General features: G+C 43.8%; 1 protein-coding gene across 3 annotated transcripts; it reads left to right on the top strand.

Moving 5' to 3' along the window:
• Window positions 1-369: 369 nt before the first annotated feature.
• On the top strand, window positions 370-18,391 carry LOC107391488 (putative C-type lectin domain family 20 member A). 3 transcript variants are annotated; one of them, XM_070545088.1, is made up of 7 exons: window positions 370-725; window positions 830-1,014; window positions 6,090-6,227; window positions 12,629-12,851; window positions 15,188-15,517; window positions 17,315-17,406; window positions 17,685-18,391. In XM_070545088.1, the coding sequence occupies exons 2-7, from the start codon at window positions 967-969 to the stop codon at window positions 17,820-17,822; spliced, it is 969 nt and encodes a 322-aa protein (XP_070401189.1). In that variant the 5' UTR covers window positions 370-725; window positions 830-966; the 3' UTR covers window positions 17,823-18,391. The 3 variants fall into 3 exon arrangements, with proteins under 3 accessions (XP_070401189.1, XP_070401188.1, XP_070401187.1); XM_070545087.1 differs by lacking the exons at window positions 370-725; window positions 830-1,014 and adding an exon at window positions 1,919-2,271 and having other exon boundaries at window positions 15,188-15,343; window positions 15,422-15,517; XM_070545086.1 differs by lacking the exons at window positions 370-725; window positions 830-1,014 and adding an exon at window positions 1,919-2,271.
• Window positions 18,392-19,452: the final 1,061 nt, after the last annotated feature.

Genomic DNA, 19,452 nt, shown 5'->3' with positions numbered 1-19,452 from the left:
CTTTTTTCCCATTTTTCATATGATCTCAATGACATTTGTTAATTGTTGCTTGTGAAGCTCCTCCTGACTCTTATCTCGAGAGGTCCTTTACAAAAAATAATTTCTTTTTCTTCTTCAGGTGATTTACAGGAGCTGAGATGCGATCACCAGGGTGAGTTGTGGGGTTTGTTCTAAATCTAAGACCAGAGGAAATTATTCGCTTGGTTGGAATAAACCTGGTTCTTTGGGTCAGGCGCAGCAGCTGAGGGGTTGTGGAGCCTGCAGGTAACGAGCTGACAAGCATCAGGTGTGTCTGCTCGCAGGAGGATGGCCCCGCCCACAAGAAAAATGCTGCATGGGAAGAGAAAATTTCCATAATGACCATAAAAATCAGCTGCTGAATGTGCGACATTTGCATTTAAACTGCTGCTCAGTTTTAGAATGACCAGTTACTCGTTTTACCCAGTTTCATCTTAGCTCGGATTAAAAAACATCTTTATGGCCGTTTAAGAATGAGTTGACAGACTTGTCTTCAGCCTCCTGATGTGAAACCGCTTTTGTGACCTTGTCCATGTAAATAAATCGTCTTGACTTGTCGGTGGATTAGGATGTGGAGGAAAAATGCAAATAATATTCCGAATCAAGCGACGTTGAATTAATGGTGTTCACGCAGCAGCTCCTCTGGACAGAGTGAAGAACCAGAACAGGGACGGAGAACGTTCTCCTGTTCTTCACCGCTGCACGAGGTAAGTGTTTAAATGTTCATGTTGATGATTCACCGCCAGGTCGCCTCACACTGAAGCAAAACAACCATATGCATCAGTGTATGTGTGCGTTTGTGTGTCTGCAGCTCTGTGTGCTGCCTCATCTCTTCCTGCACATAAACACGTTTTTATTTACAAGACGAAGAGCTGGACTGAAGCTGAGAGTTACTGCAGACCGACGTACACAGACCTGGCCACTGTGGAGGACCTGGAGGGTGTGGAGATGCTGAACATCACGGCAGATTTGAACCAGATGATCTCCAGCAGCTATGTATGATCACCTTTCCCTCTCTGGTTTGATTGATCTTGGGTTCCCAATCTGAGGGCCGTGGCCCCTCGAGGGGGTCCCCATACATGGCTGCTCTTAGACACAGGCAAGGTGGGTCCCTGTGGTAGAAAGGTTGGGAACCACTGTCGTACCGGCCGTGTTAAAAACCTACATCAGCTAAAGGCAAAGAGCGCCTTAGTCATAAAAAATATGTTGTGATCTTGCTGGAAATGGGCCTCAGATTTCACATGAAGACACGTTTTAGGTGAGCCGCTTTCCGCTCACCTGTAAAAAGTCACTTTATTACCTTCTGGCTCAAGAAACTGCTTTAAATATATGAAAAAGTAACTTGGTGTCATTAATAATTCCCTTTGACCCTTAAACGTTTACTCTAAATGAAAACAACAACTCCCGTTTTATTTTTTGCATCTTTATGCCTGCTGTTACAACTCCGACATGTGCTGTCAAAATGTGACGGAGGGGGTAGCAAAAGAACTTGGAACGGTGGAATGAAAAGTGTTTAATTGTCATAAAAGGTTTTAAAACAAGCGCAAACAAAACTAGAAGATTCTCTAAAGGGTAAACGGTTCAAAGACACAGTCACAACACCTGGTTAAAACGTTCACTGATGAAACTGGTTAAAAGTTTTACAGGAACTGAAGACGTTTTAAAAATCCACAAAGCTCTTAAAACCAGAACAGAGTTAACCTTAAAACTCAGTCAACTAAGTTGACATCCACCAGAACCCTGACCCAAAACCAGGCCTGGAGGACAGCAGGACCCCTGCACCGCTGAAGGCACAGCCTTTTCATCCCAGGTGTGGGTCGTCAGAGGGATTCAGCTCAGCTGTGCTCCTCGGCGGGGGGGAGGAGGAGGAGGAGGAGGAGTGTTTTGTTGATTTGTTCGAGCATTTGGCTCTTTTATGTACAGCACTTTGGTTAGCTGCCATGCTATTTTGAAATGGTGCTTCATAAATAAACTGCAGGAGCACTGCTGACAGCAGCACACAGACCTGGCCAGTGTGAGGAACCTGTCAGAGGTCCAGAAGCTGAAGGTGATGATACCATCTACTATTCTGGTCTGGATCGGTCTGTACAGACACCTGGAAGTGGTCGGATGGAAGCAGCTCCTCCTCTAGGTTCTGGAATAGCAACGAACCCAATAGTGGCACAGAGAACTGCGTTGCAGCAGACTTTGGACGTGCTGGGAAGTGGATGGACGGGACCTGTGACCAGAAGAGAGCATTTGTCTGCTACGGCGGTGAGCCACCATCCACACTTTAGGTCTGGTTTAGATCTTTACGGCTGAAAGTCCCAGAAATGTTCAGGGTTTCACATTAGAAACAAACCAAAAGACACGAGTACAGCGATCATTTTAAAAAAGGTATTTCCATAAACCTTTTGTAAAATCTTAGAAAGAAAACAGTGATTTTAACATAAAACCGAGACGAAGGCCTTCCCGAGTCCATCTGGAAAACATCTGGATAGACGCAAATGGAGCTTTTCCATCAGTACCTACTCGGAGTGACTCAGATTGATTCGGTCCAGTTAGAGGGCTTTGGCTTCTTAAGGTTGGTTTATGCCTGACACGTCCGCGAGGTCCACACGGCTCCGCGCAGCTAAATTGCGTCATTTTAACAACCACGCCCCTCCACCGCGCCTCCGCACGGCCCAAACTTACCGCACCGCGCACCTAGGAAATTTTCTAACCACGCGGACGGTCAGACGCGGAAAAACATGGTGGACTGGCAATAACTAGTATGGCAGAGGTTCGTAAATACAGACATTTGTATGATTCAGCTCTCAGAGATCACCGTGATCAACATGTTGTTAATAATTCTTGGAGAGAAATAGCTCGCACTGTCGGAAAAGACGAGGACGCTGTTAAAAATGCTGAAATGCCATGTTGTAAACAGTCATTTCTACTTCTACTATGGTGTAGTGTTGGATGCATGCCGTAGAGCTCCATGCTGCCCCCTACAGTCTGGGAGAATATTGGCTCACCGCAGAGACGAGCCGCATGAACCATAAACGCTGCGAGTTGTGAAGCGCGTTCCATCCGCAAGCCGCATCACCGCGCAGAAAGTCAATGCGTCAAGCATAAACCAAACTTAAGGGTTCTACAACCCCCCAAGGTGCTTTACAATACAGTCATTCACATGCTGGTGGTGATGAGCTACGATGTAGCCACAGCTGCCCTGGGGCACACTGATAGAGGCCTGCCAAACACAGGCGCCACCCTCCGACCACTAGCAGGCAAGCTGGGTTAACCGTCTTGCCCAAGGGCACAACAGCAGCATTCTCTGGTCAGAGCCAGGATCGAACCTGCAACCTTCCGATTACTGGACAACCCGCTCTGCCTCCTGAGATGCTGCTGTCCTAATTTCCATCAGTGGCGTTCCGTGGTTGTCTTCCCTGTCTGTCCCTGTTTCGTTCCAAGTGTACCAAGTCAAGCTGCAAACAAAAGGTCAGAGGTTGTCGGCAGTGGAGCCGCTGATCGTTCCAGAGCTTTCCGCCTGCTGTCCACACTTTTCCGTGTTCAGAGAAAAAGCCACGTTAAACAGCATGTTCTACATCACCACCATGTCTTCCATTTTGTGTTGTGTTTGTGGGTTGGGACAGGCGTAGGCAATCCTGTTCCTCAAGCGCTGCTATCCAGGATGTTTTTGTTGTTTCCCTGCATCAAAACACGTATTTTTGGTCACATTTGTACTCTTTTGCTATCTATCCTGAGCTATGGCAATGCACAAACTTCCCCACCGTGGAATCAACGCTGTCGAGGCAGATGGCTCCCTTGATGGCGTGTCTTTCATTACCTGTCCAATCTGAGCTCAGCCTAGTGTGTGTGTGTGTGTGTGTGTGTGTGTGTGTGTGTGTGTGTGTGTGTGTGTGTGTGTGTGTGTGTGTGTGTGTGTGTGTGTGTGTGTGTGTGTGTGTGTGTGTGTGTGTGTGTGTGTGTGTGTGTGTGTGTGTGTGTGTGTGTGTGTGTGTGTGTGTGTGTGTGTGTGTGTGTGTGTGTGTGTGTGTGTGTGTGTGTGTGTGTGTGTGAGAGAATGGTTTGTGGATTGGGGTGAAACTATCACAATTGTTTTAAGTGTGGGGAAGGGAGGGAAAGTGGGTCATTTTAAGCACTTTGTGTTGCATCCTATGCATGAAAAGTGCTACATAAATAAAGTTTGATTAGATTATGAATGGCTTATTTTGACTAAACTCTTAATTTATGACCTGTTAAAGTTAGAATTGCAGTATTAGTAATAACTTAAGTGCTTAATAATGACTAGTTCAGACTTAGTAGTCCACTAATATGCACATTAATTGGCAGCTAATTAATGGTTAATTTGTGTTCCCTAAACTAAAGGGTTACCTTTTTTTAAGCTTCAGCGTTTAAAACATGCTGGTGAGGAGAAAAATAAAATAACTTCTGCAGATTAGAACGGAACAAGTTTCGCTGAGTGTTTTCATCAGTTTCAGTAACTGTTTGTGTTTCAGCTGAAGCAGAAGTTGAAGGATCGGAGCGTGAGAGGAGATCTCCGGCTGAGCTGGAGTAATCACTCAGACGATAGAGTTAAAAGGAGCAGCTCTGGAACGGATTTTTGAGTTTGGTCAAAGCAGGCAGGTTGGGAGCTGTCCCTAGAGTCCTCGTTATTGCAAACCTAATAGAACCCTAATGGCTTCTGTATTGATCTGTAGTTTTCTATGTTATTGTGAAAATGTTTTAAACATTAAGGATTAAAACCTCCACAGGAGATTGAGTTGGATGGATCTAAAACTTGTTATACTAAAGCAAATTTGAACTCTCGGGCATCTTGTGGTGGTTTCTCCGAGTCAGGATGAGCAGCTTGGGCGTAAAAAACACACCAAAGGCTGATCCGTCTCTGACCTGCTTTCCTGTGTAAATTAGTCATGCGCTGGCCACGGAGAAACGGTTCATTGGGATAAATGATCTTAAGCTTAGACACACACACACACCCTTACATTTGCATGTCCCAACCAGTGGCTGACTGGCCATCGGGAGCACCAGGACGTTTCCCAGTGGCCAGGAGGCTGAAGTGGCCCACTGGGTCGGGTCAGGTCCTGCCTTGTCTGATGGAGCCATCCTCCTCCCTGCGACTGCTCTGCTGCACACTTCCTCGTCCACCCCGCTTGGAGATTTTCTGTCAAAGAATAGAGATGCTAAAGGGCTAATGCTAACACTAGCCCATGCTTTTGTCAAAACAAAGTAAAAATGTTGCAGCACCTTTGTAACCTTCCAGGTTGTAGAGAGAGTACCCAGACCGATGGCCACAGTGCGCCTCTTTTTTTTTTCTATTTTATTATAGGTATTTTATTTTACTTCAGGCAGCTCATGTAGCCGTCACGGTAGACCAGCTGGATGGTCTTTCCATTGGGGGGGGGGGGGGGGGGGGGAGGGGCAGTCCTTTATCAGGGCTCCTGGGCCATTTTGAGCTCCAACCAAGTTCAGTTTCATGTTTTGTAGAGTGTCCGAGTACAGTAGACGGCAACAAGTCGTCGTGTACATGATATTGTACGAGTCTCTGAACATCTCAGCGTCACCCTGCTCGAGTCCTCCAGTACAAATACTAAAAGATCACCTTTAATCCTCACAGCTCTCGTAGGTCTGGGAGAAAAGGTAAGATAGGATCCTCCCTCTTTTGTTCCCCAGACATCAGGTTTTAGTGATATTGTTCATGGAAATAAAAGTTTGAATCTTTTTGACTTTTCAATTAACACGGATTTCCTAGTTTAGGCCATAATGCAAATATTATTAAGAAACGAGCTTCACGTAAGACATCAGAGTCATTCAGCTCCTCCGGAGTCTCGGAGTGAAGAAGCAGAACGTCGAGAACCTGGGAAGATGGAGAAGGTTCTCCTGATCTTCTCTGTTGCATCTGGTAGGAGTTTTATAAAAGCTCATTATTCACGTCTGTGAGAGAATTAGAAACGTCGTCACTGCTGCTGTTTTAAACCTGGTTTATTAGTTTAGATGTGAACCACTGGACTGATTATTTACCGTGTGTGGTTGCAGCTCTGTGTGCCGTCTCTACAGTTCCTCAGAGGAACTATCATTTTATTTATCAGGCTAAGAACTGGACCGAAGCTCAGAGGTACTGCAGAGAAAACTTCATCGACCTGGCGACTGTAGCGGACGTGAATGACATGTGGCTGCTGTACAGCCTGGTGGATCTACGCCAAATGTTCGCCTCATCATACACCTACGTATGTTCTCCTTTACCTTTGATTGGATTTGATCCTGTGTGTTTTTGTTTGTTTGTTTTCTATTGTCATAGGACCAGGCGCTAATCTTCAATATTATTATTATTGAATTACTAGAAAGGAGAGGTAACACTTCACCATAAGGGTCTTAATGCTTAAAAATGCACTAAGTACCGCTAATAAAGAGAACCTTAGAGAAGATAAAAGGATTTATACAGCAAGTGAAATTTTATCATGAAGCATATCTGAAGACAAGTTGCTACACAAGAATAAAAATAAAAAACAATTTAAAAAGACAACGATGTAAAAATAGACTGAAAGAGGATGAACAGGAGGTCACCTTAAAGCCATGATGAGTGTTCCCCTGCTGCTGAACCATCATGAGAGTCCAGGGTGAGAGCTGGGTCAAAGGTCAGCTGACCAAGAGAGTCTCTGACTTTGGGAACCAGCTTGTCTGGGGCACAGATGAGGATCTCAGTCTTATCTTCATTCAGCTGAAGAAAGCTCCCACCATCCAGGTTTAATGGAGTCTAAGCAGGTGTGGAACAGCTGCAGCTTCGTCTCATGGGGCTTAAAGGATTACAGGGAGTGCAGAATTATTAGGCAAATGAGTATTTTGTCCACATCATCCTCTTCATGCATGTGGTCCTACTCCAAGCTGTATAGGCTCGAAAGCCTACTACCTATTAAGCATATTAGGTGATGTGCATCTCTGTAATGAGAAGGGGTGTGGTCTAATGACATCAACACCCTATATCAGGTGTGCATAATTATCAGGCAACTTCCTTTCCTTTGGCAAAATGGGTCAAAAGAAGGACTTGACAGGCTCAGAAAGGTCAAAAACAGTGAGATATCTTGCAGAGGGATGCAGCAGTCTTAAAACTGCAAAGCTTCTGAAGTGTGATCATCGAACAATCAAGCGTTTTATTCAAGATAGTCAACAGGGTCGGAAGAAGCGTGTGGACAAACCAAGGTGCAAAATAACTGCCCATGAACTGAGAAAAGTCAAGCGTGCAGCTGCCAAGATGCCACTTGCCACCAGTTTGGCCATATTTCAGAGCTGCAACATCACTGGAGTGCCCAAAAGCACAAAGTGTGCAATACTCCGAGACATGGCCAAGGTACGAAAGGCTGAAAAACGACCACCACTGAACAAGACACACAAGCTGAAACGTCAAGACTGGGCCAAGAAATGTCTCAAGACTGATTTTTCTAAGGTTTTATGGACTGATGAAATGAGAGTGAGTCTTGATGGACCAGATGGATGGGCCCGTGGCTGGAGTGGTAAAGGGCAGAGAGCTCCAGTCCCACTCAGACGCCAGCAAGGTGGAGGTGGAGTACTGGTTTGGGCTGGTATCATCATGTAGGGCCTTTTTGGGTTGAGGATGGAGTCAAGCTCAACTCCCAGTCCTACTGCCAGTTTCTGGAAGACACCTTCTTCAAGCAGTGGTACAGGAAGAAGTCTGCATCCTTCAAGAAAAACATGATGTTCATGCAGGACAACGCTCCATCACACGCGTCCAAGTACTCCACAGCGTGGCTGGCAAGAAAGGGTATAAAAGAAGAAAAACTAATGACATGGCCTCCTTGTTCACCTGATCTGAACCCCATTGAGAACCTGTGGTCCATCATCAAATGTGAGATTTACAAGGAGAGAAAACAGTACACCTCTCTGAACAGTGTCTGGGAGGCTGTGGTTGCTGCTGCACGCAATGTTGATGGTGAACAGATCCAAACACTGACAGAATCCATGGATGGTAGGCTTTTGAGTGTCCTTGCAAAGAAAGGTGGCTATATTGGTCGCTGATTTGTTTTTGTATGTCAGAAATGTATATTTGTGAATGTGGAGATGTTATATTGGTTTCACTGGTAAAAATAAATAATTGAAATGGGTATATATTTGTTTTTTGTTAAGTTGCCTAAAAATTATAAAACACAGATATCCCCCTAAAATAGCTAAAACTACAAACAAACTAAAAACCACTTCCAAAAACATTCAGCTTTGATATTAATGAGTTGTTTGGGTTCATTGAGAACATGGTTGCTGTTCAATAATAAAATTATTCCTCAAAAATACAACTTGCCTAATAATTCTGCACTCCCTGTATTTAAACACAGCATGTGAGCTGATCGTAGCACAGCACAGAGAATAATAAAATGATCCTTTAAAACAGTTAAAACAGTCAATAAATACAGCTATAAACAACCTAAAAGCTATATAAAAGAAGGGATGAAACAAAGCCAGTCAGGCACATATGATGGTGCGAGACTGCTCAGTGCTTAAATGGTAAATGGTCTGTATTTGATATAGCGCCTTCTAGAGTCCTGCAACCCCCCAAGGCGCTTTACAACACAGTCATTCACCCATTCACACACTGGTGGGGATGAGCTACAATGTAGCCACAGCTGCCCTGAGGCGCACTGACAGAGACAAGGTTGCCGAGCACTGGCGCCACCGGTCCCTCCGACCACCACCAACAGGTAAGGTAGGTTAGGTGTTTTGCCCAAGGACACAACAACAGCAACAGACTGAGCGGGGCTTGAACCTGCAACCTTCCAAGCACTTAACTCCTGTGCCACTGTGGCCCTGAAAGTATCAGGCAGCCAATGGAGACGTGCCCATCGGGGTCATACGGCTACGTCTGTGCTTGTTAAGAAGATTGCAGCAGCACTTTGCAACAACTGCAGTCTTCTGTTCAGGGCCGAACAGGGATGCCAGTGAGGAGGGGCTTTGTAGTCCAAGCAGAATTCAGGCTTGTTAGACGACTTTGTTGAAAGAAGCATGCTTTCACAACTGCATACATCTGAGGGACCATTGAAAACCCAATATCCAATCCCCCCAAAGGCTGATGACACAATGTTTAAGGGCCAAACTTGGATTGATGATTGGAAGATTTTGAACAGACAATGCGTGAGAGAGGTTCCTAGGGTCCAAAAGAAGCAACTCAGTGTTTGACTCATTGAGTTTGCAGCCAGCCACTTCTTCACATCAGTGATTAAGGTGATTTGTAAGTCCATGTATGGCCCATTCATCGCCAAGTAGATCTGAACGTCATCAGCATAGATACAATAGCTGATGCAGTACTGCTCAAGAATCTTTCTCAAAGGGAGAAGATAGAAAATAGGAAGGGCCAAGGACAGAACCTTGTGGCACCCGCAGTTCAACAGAGGACAGGAGGAGGCACAGTCTCCCATCTGCTCGTTGGATGATGGTACCCGAGAGACTGACCCATGGTTCTAGATGGTCCAATAGGGAGAGAGAAATGGGTCAAGACTGGGTTTTCTATGAAGAGGGTGTATTACAGTATTCTTAAAGATACATCCTTTTATTACTTGCCTGTCCACCAGCAGCACAGCTAGGTCAGAGTCCGTAGTACATGCTGTTTTTTCAAGAAGAGCTCTCCAGCGAGGAAAAGCCGGCCCAATATCGACTCTGGTCTTTGATCTTTCTTTATCGCGTTCTCTTTTTCTTTTCCTAGACTCTTCTGATGAGGGATTTCTAGCTTTCGTTGGTGGATCTGCCATTGCGCAAGTCTCTAAACTGCGGGTCAACCACAGACACATAGACGTAGATGCCCCATGGGCTGGCACTGCCGTAGTTGTCACGTTGAGAGGTGGAGGAGTAGGACCAAAAATGCAGAACCCAGAACGACACGAGGCAGGAGTAGATGTAAACGAAAACATTCCTTTATTAGGAAGACAAAAAAAACTAATAAAAATCCAAAAGGGCAGGAAGACAAAACCTAATAACAAAATGCTACAAGGACAAAACCAAAAGCTCACTTCATGAGCAGAGAACTAGAGACAAAGAGGAGGGAACAAAACAACGCTGACATCAGACAATGGACCGACAACAGATAGAGACGCAGACTGGGTATATATAAACTGGGAAGGATGAGAGGGAGATGAGCTGCAGGTGTGGGGAGAGAAGTCAGGTGAACTCAATTACTAATCAGGGAGAGGGCAGTGAGTTGAAGAGGAAGAAAAATAACATGACCTAAGATTAAAGACAAAACCTAAGATTAAAGACAAAACCTAACAACAAGAAGAGCAAAATAACTACTAATAATCTGAGGAAGGAGAACTAAAGAACCAGTGGAAAAACACACTAAAGAGACTAATAAAATGAAAAGCTGAACCTAAAGGAAAAACACTACAGAAAGAAAAACTACAGGGGCGTGACTAAGGGGAACCACGGGAGCACAGGACCTGGGAGGGGGATACCTGGAGAGGGAAACCTAGAGGGCTGCAGATCTGGGGACAAATGAGGAACACAAGGAGACACATGAGGAAGACGCAAACAAGGACACATGAGGGTGCTAGGAGACACAAACGGAGAACCTAGAGAGGGATGGAGAACACAAGGAGACACATGAGGGAGATGCAGACCATGACAGTGCCCCCCCAAGGGGCGGATACCAGACGCACAAAACACAAACAAAACAAAACCACAAACAAAAGACAAAACAGGACACGAGAACCCACAGGGGGGGAGAGGAGGGACCAAACAAAAATCAACCCACAAGGGCGGGCGAGGAGGGACCAGGGGACTCAGGAGGCCGGTGACGGGGAACCAGGGAACAGGGAACTCTGGGAGGCCGGCAACGGGGAACCAGGGAACAGGGGACTCTGGGAGGCTGGCGACGGGGAACCAGGGAACAGGGGACTCTGGGAGGCCGGCGACGGGGAACCAAGAGCAGGGACCAGGGGAATCTTGAGGGCCGGCGACGGGTAACCAAGAGCCGGGACCGCGGGAGACTGGGGGCCGGCGACAGGGAATCAGGAGTCGGGACCAGGGAAGTCTAGGGATTGGGGACTCTGGAGGAGGATGACGAAGAGGGGACTCTGGATGAGGACGAGGAAGGGACGAAGAGGCCGGGGACACAGGAAACTCTGGAGACTGAGGGGACTCTGGAAACTCTGGAGACTGAGGGGACTCTGGAAGAAGGGACGGAGACTGGGACTCAAAAGGCAGGGACTTAGCTGGAGGGGATTGTAGCGAAGGCAGGGACTCAGCTGGAGGGGATTGTAGCGAAGACACTGGACTGGAGGGGGAGACGTCGACTTCAGGACACGAGGAGGCGTCGACTTCAGGACACGAGGAGGCGTCGACTTCTGGTACGGAGGTGCCGACTTCTGGACCGTCGACTTCTGGACCGCTGACTTCTGGAACGCCGACTTCTGGACCGCCGACTTCTGGAGTGGAGGCGGAGCCGCTGCAGGAGGAACTGCCGACTTCTGGAGTGGAGGCGGAGCTGCTGCAGACGGGGCCGCTTCCTTGGCTGGTGCCGCCTGACTGGGCGCTGACAACTGGACAGGCTGACCCGGGGGCAGAGCCTCCTGGACCACCGCTGGAACTGGCGTTGACTGGACTGGTGCTTCTTGGACGGACTGGACCGGAGCCTTGCGGTGCCTCTTTATTTTTCATGTCATTTTAAACATATTTTTAATCATCATCTTTTTTATCTTTAATTATTTTTGTTTCTGTGAAGCACTTCATGAATTTTATCTTGAGCAGTGCTGTAAAAAAGATTTTCTTTCTTTCTTTGGACTTTTCTAAAGTCATTGCTTTGAATAGTGAGACCCATCCAATATGGAGGCGATGCTGTTACACTATCCAGCGCTCGATGGGGCATTTACGTATTCATGTCAATGGGGTCTACGTGATCCTGGCGTAAAGTCGTCAGTACTTCCGGCAGCGGACAGTGGGTTAAAAACTAGTGTGATAAACAGACGTAGGACCCCATAGCACTATCACAGCTCTGAAAATGAACATAATAGGTGATAGAATGATGCAAAAACTTTAAATAAACCCTTATTTAGGCTGTAAGAGTTGCAGAATGATACTTTAAAATCAGCAGGGACCTGACCAGATGCAGCAGATGGACAAGGAGACGGATTTTCTTCCATGGATTTTTCTGCTGACGTTCTAGGCTTCAAATGCTGTCATCAATCTGAGGACTGTAGTTTACAGCAGGAACTGATTTGGTAGTTAAAGAATCTGGGTCATTATCAGAGGATAAATGGGGATTAAAATCAGCTGAAAATTTGCTAGATGTGCTCTCATTAAGAAAACAAGAACTGACTAAACAACGAGCAGGAGGTGGAGATGCAGAAACTGATGAGATGAAGAAAAGGCAACGATGATCTGAAATATTAACATCCTCGGGACAAACAGCACCTAGACCCAGGGAGAAAACAAGGTCCGGAGTGTGTCCCCTGGTGTGTGTAGGGCTATTATGCTTCAAGCCGTTCTGTAGAGAAAAATAACAAATTTTGTGGTTTATTTAGCTTTTTACCTTCATCTTCTTGGTGACTCACACAGAAGTCGTGCAAATGTAAATACAGTTGAGTCTGAACATTGAAGCTGTTTGTAATGAGGAAACAAACGTTTGTGTTTTCAGGAAGCCTGGATTGGACTCTACAGTGATTTTAACAGCTGGAGGTGGTCCATGTCAGACCCCAATTTCTACCAACAGAATGAGAGCTTCAGGAACTGGTATCCCTCACAACCAGATAATAATGGTGGAGACGCGGCCTGTGCAGTATTCTCCGGTTCATACAGTGGAGCCTGGACCGATGCTTCATGTGCTCTGAACTTACCATCAGTCTGCATGGATGTCAGTGGTGAGGAGCATCAGTGCTGCTTTGAAGAAAAATAATACAATAAGAGTTGATTATAAAGATGTTGAAAATATCTCTCATAACTATTTAGTCTGGTTTTTATTATAATTATTATTATTACTATTACTGTTATGATTATTACTATTGTTATTATTATTATTATTACTACTATTATAGTTATTATTATTATTATTATTATTACTATTACTGTTATTATTATTACTATTACAGTTATTATTAATATTATTATTATTATTATTATTACTATTACAGTTATTATTATTATTATTATTACTATTACTGTTGTTATTATTATTATTATTACTATTACAGTTATTATTATTATTATTACTGTTGTTGTTGTTGTTATTATTATTATTACTATTACTGTTATTATTAATATTACTATTACTGTTATTATTATTATTATTATATTATTATTACATTGTTATTATTACTATTACCATTACTATTACTATTATTACTATTACTATTATTATTATTGAGGATTAGAGTGTGCTTTTACAGACTAAACTATAAATATTGAGGCCGTTCATTGATGCAAGAAGCTACTGAATGTCTTTGCTGCTTCCATAGCAGCGTCTACAGAAGAACCCAGAACTTCCTTTAATCCTTCACAATAAGTCTCAAACATTAACACATTACTCAGGATATTTGAACCTTATTATAGTGACTAACCCTAACCCTATTCAAAATGTAAAAAGTGAAAGGCTCGTTGTATATTTATATTGAAGCACATACGTATAAAACGTGACGTTACCTCGCGTGACGTTACGTGACCACCGTGGAAGCTGCGGTCACGTGATGCAAGTCTGTTCCATTTAATGGTTTTCTTTGATGAAGGAAGGACATGTCCTCGTAAGTGTAAGGCACCTGGCCTCGCCAGACATCACCTTGCCAGGTCAGGCGCCTTGACGGTGAGAAACACCCATAGCCCGCTCACATGTATTTTATAACAGATTTTTATGGTCATATGTTATAAAACCACCAACATTTTTCAACAACTGGGCATCAATTGATTAATTTACAACAATATTTTAATGGCTGTTTCCAGAGATTAAAGGTAAAAACTACACTTTGTCTCTTTAATGTTGTCTTCTGAGTTTTATCAGAGAATAGCAATAATAAACAATTAATGATTGATACATTTTTCTAATTTACAAAACTATACATTTAGTAGGAATTAAGATTAAACAAACATGCATAGACCAACTCTTTCTTTCTGCTTTTGATCACTCACAAACGTTTCTATTTTATTTGAACAAGCTAACTTTTGAATCACCTTTACTGTCATAGTACAGAGTACAATGAAATTGGAGTGCTACTCCCTTGGTGCCGAACGTAATAATGTAATAAACATAAGAAAAATAAAGAAAAATAATGTAATAAACATAAATAAGAAGAGCTACAGTCAAAGGAAACGGGTGACATATCGTCCAAGGCATGATATATTGCACTGGCGTATGTATATTGCATTTATGTAAATTGTATATTGTACTGACTTATGTATATTGCACAAGATCCTCCCTAAACCTTCTGTGAGCTGTTGGCAGCGATGATTGCTCTGGGGAAGAAGCTGTTCTTGAATCTTTCTGTCCCCGTTTTGTATACTTTTTTTCCGATGTGAGATTTGTTTTGAGCAGAGACACCTGTCTGCTTTCGTGCCGTAGTGTAAAGCACTTTGGAGTCCTAGGACTCAGAAAGGTTCTGTACAAGTGCAGGTCATTTATCACGAATCTTTTTTTTTCCGATATCCGATATACAGATATTGTCTGACTTTTAATTCTGACACTGATATTAACCGATACCGATATATGCCGTGTCCCCTCTCATAAAACATTTTAGGTCGAACATCACATATCTCCTATCAGTCATGCTTGACCTTTTTCCGCATGTTAGCTATGGTGATAAAACATTTATAAAGACCCAGAGATAAGAAAGGCAGTTCTGGGTGAAGATTCGTGTTTTAGTTGTTTGTTAGCTGGCTAGCTAAACGTGCTGTGAGGACGGCGTACGTTCGCTACTTAGGGCAAATTTCTACCTCACAAGTGTTGCCAAAAACTATAATATTCAAACATTTTCATCTCAGATCTGCCATATTTTAACATTTTGAGAAAGGGGAGAAGTAGATGAAGTTTTTGGTTTAACAGGTGTAGGGTATGTAAAAGTCATTCAAAGACTGAAAACTGATAACGGTATTTTAATATTATCTTTATTAAATTTTAATGCTGATATCGGCTGATATTAATGGTAGATCAATAATATCGAACATCCCTAGTTTTGAGCTCTGATGAATGTGACAGCTTTTCTGTTTTCAGGGAGAAATGCAACATTTTACCTCATCAGCACCACCATGACCTGGTTTCAGGCTCAGAGCTACTGCAGACAGTATCACACAGACCTGGCCAGCGTGAGGAACCTGTCCGAGAACCAGAGGCTGATGACGCTGGTACAAAGTTCAGGAGCCTGGTTCGGTCTGTACAGAAACAACTGGAGGTGGTCAGATGACAGCACCATGTCGTATACCTCTTGGAATAAAAAATATCCTGCAGGTGGGATAAGAGGATGTGTGGCAGCAGGCTTCAAAGGCCCTGGAGGCTGGGAGGACTGGATGTGTGACGCAGAGAAAGTCTTTGTTTGCTACAGCGGTAAGTCCTGACTCGGAGGGTGACGAGATTCCCCCTTTGTGCGGGACAGTTCCTGCATTTTCATTACTTTTCACGTGTTCCACAAATTGAAACTCGTGTCTAGCCTTATTAATAGGCTCTCATTTGAAGTTTCAATCTTGCATAAACTGGAGAAAGCTGCTCGTTGCTGTCAAACTAGGAGGCGGGACTTTAGCACCGTTCTGACCGTGTGGAGCGCACTCACGAACCCCCAAAACGGAAGCGTCGGCGAGTACAGAGGGATCATGACAGCAGTGAAAGACGGAGATTCAGATATATCCAATAGAGCTCCGGACATCACGTGACTCTCAGAGAGTAGACGCCATGTTGGCAGGCAACAAAGGTAAACAAAATGAACGGGATCAGTTTGGATTTTACTCCGTCCAAGTTCACTTCACACTTTAAAACCGAAGAAATTGTTTCATATCGTCAGAAATTAAATAGACTAAATGGAGGTGACGAGCGCTGCTTATCGCGGCTGCATGCACTGATGTGTGGAGAGTCCCAAACCCTACCACCCCACCTAGTGGACACTTATGTTGTGTAATGTCTGAAGCCTGTTGTGTTTCTGTCTGAGGTGTTTTCTGCATAGCAAAGCTGCCCTCCCTGTGGAGGGTAACTCTGAAGTGCCTTTTTGTCCTCCACCTGACCCAATCCTCATATGAACCCTCTGATCTCTATTAAGGTAGCACGACTCGGATTGCGAATGATCACAGTCACCAATTCTTGTCATGTGTCTATGCCTATGTAGGTCTGATCTCAGTATTGTGCGTACTGAAACTCTACTTTCCCTCTGGGATTAATAAAGTTTGTCTGAATTTGAATCTCCGACCCTTACCATGCCCTTGGGAAACTTTTTAAAACGCCAGAAGCTGTCGGAGCGGACCTCTTACCGGATTTGAGATACCCTGACATTTATAATTTCCTTGTTACTTTTCCCTCGTCCTACTCCGGAGCATCGCTAAGAGCATATAAAAGCCTGGAGGGATACAAATGGACTCAATCAGAGTTTGTTGTCGGTATCCAGATCTGGATTCTTCCTGCAAAGGGCAGCGCTGTGGTCACCGGGAGGGTAAGTGGAGATAATAGAGACAGATAATAGCATCCAAAGTGCTTTTTATGTGTGATCTGACAACTGTTCAACCATTGCTTAAAAATGAAATACAGCTTAGCCGGTTAATTGCTGTGATCATAAAACACGTAAACGGCAGCACGCAGAACTCACGAGGCAACGTTTTACGTGACGTTTACTTGTTGCTATGAGTAATAAGACAGAAAAAGCCACGCCAAAATAAGTTTAGGAAGCCCACTAAGAATCGTAATAAAAGCATTTAAAATAAATACCATACACAGTTTAGGAAACGTTGGTTTAAGTACCTGATATGAAGCGGTCACTGCATAAGTGAAAACCTTTATTCTCGGGGTCCCACAGCCTCATTTTAGCCCGGAGGCTAGCACGTTTTATTACAATGATCCAACGTTTGCGGCGTTCCGGATCTTGGGGAATCCTGTAGAAGGCTCTGCCCTTATCTCGTCCGCGTCTCTTCTGGCATCCTGGGGCACAACAGGAATCTACCATATTTCCAGTTTGATTGAGTTTTCTGACAATAACAAATAGTCCAGCTGTGGGCTTCTGCCTGCCAAGATGGCGCCGTTCGATTTGAACTGTTGCATGCCGGGAGAAGTGACGTCAACTCCTGGAGCTCTATACCAATACAGGCAGAGATGATGGAGAATCTGATATATGAAACCATGACGATGCATTTTTGTTCCTCTAAGGTCCCTCGCGAAGAGCGGTGAAGCTGAAACTAGTGAGGGACTCCTCTCTGAACCTGAGTGACCCTGTTGTGCTGGAAGACATGCTCGGTCAGGTAAGTTCTAGATAGTTTTATGATTCAATCAGATTTTCAGCTTTTAAAGCATCAACATGAGAATTAAGCACGTGTGGTGACATCCCTCTCAATAATAATTCTGTTGGCTGTGATCATTTAGCACGATGAACTTTAAATCTTGTGACTTGGTCTCAAATGTCTGTTGAAAAAAGCCGAACCTCTCCTCTGGGTTGATGAGACGGCTCCTTGAACCCAAAGTAGCTCTCTAAGAGCCTCGTGGAGGATCGGACTCAGAAACTGACGCGTTTGTGTTTCAGCTCAAACTGAAGCTGAAGGGTCAGGGAGTGAACAACGTCCAGCTGAGGTGGCGGGAGAAGCCCAACGGACAAGTCTTCTCCAAGGATGAGGAGAAGAATCCTTCAAAGGAAGTCAAGCCTAAACATGATTGCTCTTGATTGTTCTGCTGTTTATGTAGCGTGTGATTTTTTCAGTTCATCGTCTATATTAGGTATGATGTTTAAAAGTAGCAAGTATTTATCTAATAGAATTTTTCTAGGATTTATTGGAAAAATAAATTTCTGTACAGTGGTTGTAACGTTCAGGAGGACGAATTCTTTCCTAGAAAGGTGTTCTTTCTTCCATGTTAAAGCATTTCTTCTACATTAGGATGCTCTTCATAATCTTTAAAAATATTTTTGGTGTGCCTTTTTATGTTTTCTCTACAAAATCCCCTTTAATCCTGAATTTTGTGTGAAATTCAGCTCATTGCGAAACAGAACTTTCTTCCTTTTGATTAAGAGCTCACACCTTTTCTGTCTGGTGCCTTTTTATGAGTCTTTACTAATTAACAAATAAAAAGCTATGGTCACCACAATCCAAAAAATTCCTTTTTTGTTCAATATGTGTTGGATAAAATTGGTCAAAAAGCTCTCTGAATAACGTCAATTATGTTTTTATTACTATTTTTAACACTTCGAGATGTTCTGGATGATATTTGCTGAATGTTTTCAAAATTTCTGCACATTAAGAAAAAGTCAAATTAAAATAAAATAAAAAGGAAATGTGAGAGTGGATGTTTTCTGTGGAGGAGTGGTGGATCACTGAGGACTGCAGTGGTAGCTGGTGCTATAAACGATTTCCCTTCCAAATCTACGTGTCCGATTCAACAGCTAGAAAATTACAGCAATTCCAGAACAATCCTTTACTTCCCTTGTCCAAATAAGGCATTTCACAGATAAGCAATTATCAATTTTACAAGGAAACGATGCTATTCTTACCACCCGTCAGATAGAAAGGAGGAGGGGTGCAATGTGGCAACTGCAATGGAGTGACAGTCTTTGTAAAAATGAGTTTTATTAAATAATCAAACAAGAGTAAATGGTGGTTGAACAAAACCAGACCTAGTAGCTGTCTACTGTGTCTAAACTAACCTAAACGCTATCCTTTCTCAGGCAAAAGCTTACATGAGCTGACTCACTGCTGCAGCCCTGCTCTCATAGTCTTTCAGGCGACGCCTCCTTTTGGTGTCGTTTTCGAAGAGGAAGTGTGGGTGGAGTCTGTGTATGCACATTAAAGTTAGAATATGGAACATTTTAATAAACAGCTATATTTAAAAAAAACGATTCCCCTGCAGGGCGTTCAGAGGTGTGCAGAATGAGTGTAGTTTCTCCTCTAAAAGCTATATTTAAAAAGATAAATAATCAAATTTTTTTCTGTCGGGCACGACACTGTTTATGTTTACGTCTACCAGCCACTAGAGGGCACCGTTGCTCTAAAAAGTCTGCTGGGACTGTGTAAAATGGCAGACTTGACAAGTCAAGCAGCTGATTCAGAGCTCAGAAGATGTTCTAACGGTAAATACTGTTGTAAAATAAACTTATTGAGTCCTTATCCTGTACGGTTGGTCTCTGAACGTGGTGCTGGAGCATGTCAGCAGTGAACCAACATCCCAGCAGCTGGAAAAGTTGTCCTGTTATTGCAATACCACCTCTGAACACCAGAGGTCACCGGATTGTTTGTGCTCCATAGTCGACCTTTAAAGATGTGAATCCCCACCACTGAGGCTGATTCGATCTGCTACCAGTG

This window comes from Nothobranchius furzeri, chromosome 15, assembly GCF_043380555.1.
Source record: "Nothobranchius furzeri strain GRZ-AD chromosome 15, NfurGRZ-RIMD1, whole genome shotgun sequence".
Lineage (NCBI taxonomy): Eukaryota > Metazoa > Chordata > Actinopteri > Cyprinodontiformes > Nothobranchiidae > Nothobranchius > Nothobranchius furzeri.
Note: the sequence above shows the minus strand (reverse complement) of the source record. Positions and strands in the feature narration are given on the sequence as shown.